The 2,286-nt window shown below is 41.1% G+C and overlaps 1 protein-coding gene across 1 annotated transcript; it reads right to left on the bottom strand.

Annotated features, from left to right (window-relative positions):
• Window positions 1–217: 217 nt before the first annotated feature.
• LOC141608290 (uncharacterized) lies at window positions 218–1,765 on the bottom strand. The gene has a single exon (XM_074427653.1). The coding sequence runs from the start codon at window positions 1,763–1,765 to the stop codon at window positions 218–220; it is 1,548 nt and encodes a 515-aa protein (XP_074283754.1).
• Between the last annotated feature and the right edge of the window lie 521 nt (window positions 1,766–2,286).

Genomic DNA, 2,286 nt, shown 5'->3' with positions numbered 1-2,286 from the left:
TGCATTCCCAAATAATATTTTGCCAAAAAATTGGGAAACCGAATTTCTTCATGATCGCAATAAGAAAGGTCCAAGAAACACGATCAAAAGCTTTATGCATATCAAGTTTCAGAGCGGCATAAGAAACCGTTCCTCTCTTCGTCTTATTAAGGTAATGCATAATCTCGTGAGTAATAAGACAGCCGTCCGACATAAGCCGAGAAGGAACAAAAGCTTGTTAAGAGTCCGAAACAATGGATGAAATAACAAGCTTGAGGCGATTGGCAAGACACTTGGAAGCAATACGATAAATAACATTGCAAAGACTGATAGGACGATACTGAGAAATCAACTCCGGCTTCTCAACCTTAGGGATAAGAATAACATGTGTATGATTCCATTCTTTCAGCATAACACCCGAGTTAAGGAATCGAAGAAGAGCCAAAGTAACCAACTGACCTATCTGGGGCCAAAAAATCTGGAAAAATTTGGGAGTAATCCCATCAGGCCCAGGTGATTTGGAACCATCCATACCATTGAGAGCATATATAATATCAGATTCCGTAAAAGGAGTAGATAACAGCAGGCAGTCCTCAGAACTGAGCATCGACAGATAAAGCGACTCCAGCAAAGGGGCAACAAACCCTCGAGGTGAGCCAGGATCAAGAGGAGGTGTTGCACATAGGAGATCTCGAAAGAAATATGTAATTTCCAACGAAATCTGGTCTGGAGTAAACAGCCATTCACCAGAGCTAGAAAGTAAAGCAAGAATATGCTGGTGAGAAGACCGTTGTTTAACACGGGAATACAAGAACCGTGATGGGAGGCCATCAAGAACCTCAGTTTTCAGTTTTGCCCGTTGTAACCAATAAGCATGCTGAGTCTGTATCAGCTGAAGTTGTGCAGAACGAACTTGTTGAAAAGATGTTGCTGACTGAACATCTACAATCCCAGAACTAGAACATTGAGTTTGATTTTGTATCTCAGACCAATTAATACCATGGGACAGCCGATGATGAATAACCCATTGCATTATAGAAAAACGGACAGCAGCAAGGCGGCGAGACAAAACATACATAGGAGATCCAGCAATAGATAACTGCCACGCACAAGCTACTAACTGGGCAATCTCTGGTGAATTGAAGCACCGGTTATCAAGCCGGTAAGGGCGTCTACATACCTTTGAAGGAGGGAAAAACTTGAGGATAATAGGAGCATGGTCTGAAACAAGAATAGGAAGATGCATAACTGATGCATCAGGGAAAAGGTGAAGCCAGTCATTGTTGGCATAGGCACGGTCGAGGCGTTCTATAATTAACTGACCATCAGAGCGATTATTTAACCAAGTAAACGGTGGGCCAAAGAAAGGGACATCAAGCAAAGAATTATCAAGTCTCCAGGTAGTGAAATCCTGTTGACCGCGAATGTCACATGATCCACCTAATTTATCGGAATGCATCTCAACCTGATTAAAATCACCAATAATTAGAAAAGGAGACAGACTAGAAATCAAAGCAGTAATAGAGGTCCATAAAGATAGACGCAACTCAAACGATGGTTCACCATATATAAACATCACATACATATCAGGCTTTGTACATACATCAGTTACTGGTAAACATAATTTACACAAAATAAAGTGGGGGTGAATACTAATAGAGCTAAGTACAACTGAGTCATCCCAACGCAAAAGAAGACCCCCACTATGCCCAACTGAGTCAATGCCACAAAAATGAGGGAGTCCAAGATGGGCTGTCTTCGAAGCAGCAGCAGATAAAGAAGTCATAGTCTCTTGCAAAAACAAAATTGACGGATGATATTGACGGATACACCAAAATAAAAACGGAATTGTAGGATCATCCATCTCTCCTAATCCCCTACAATTCCAGGCAAAAGTAGTTATTGGAAACCGGGTGGCGCATTATGGTCCACCACCAGACCTTCAGCTAGCAAGTCTTCAACGCTGAAACCAGGCAAAAAAGAAACAGGTAAGGAATAAGAAACAAAACGAAAAAGAAAAAGCTCATCTGGACGAGCGCGTTTGGGAGGAAGCTGATCAAAATCATCAACCGAAACCGAACTGAAAAGACGCTTAGAACCAGGCCTCAAAATAGCATCAAACTTATTAGAAAACGCAGGAAACAAAAAGGAAAAAGGAGGAATACGAGATGGATTTAATACCAAAGCAGGAGAAATTGATACCAAATCCGGCGTACATTCCAAATCAAAAAATGAAGATCTATTAGTATGTTTAAAAGACACACGACTGGAGGAGTTGAAACCAATTTTTACCTTTCGTTTATAAAC

The sequence above is a fragment of the Silene latifolia genome, chromosome 10 (assembly GCF_048544455.1).
Source record: "Silene latifolia isolate original U9 population chromosome 10, ASM4854445v1, whole genome shotgun sequence".
Taxonomy (NCBI): domain Eukaryota; kingdom Viridiplantae; phylum Streptophyta; class Magnoliopsida; order Caryophyllales; family Caryophyllaceae; genus Silene; species Silene latifolia.
Note: the sequence above shows the minus strand (reverse complement) of the source record. Positions and strands in the feature narration are given on the sequence as shown.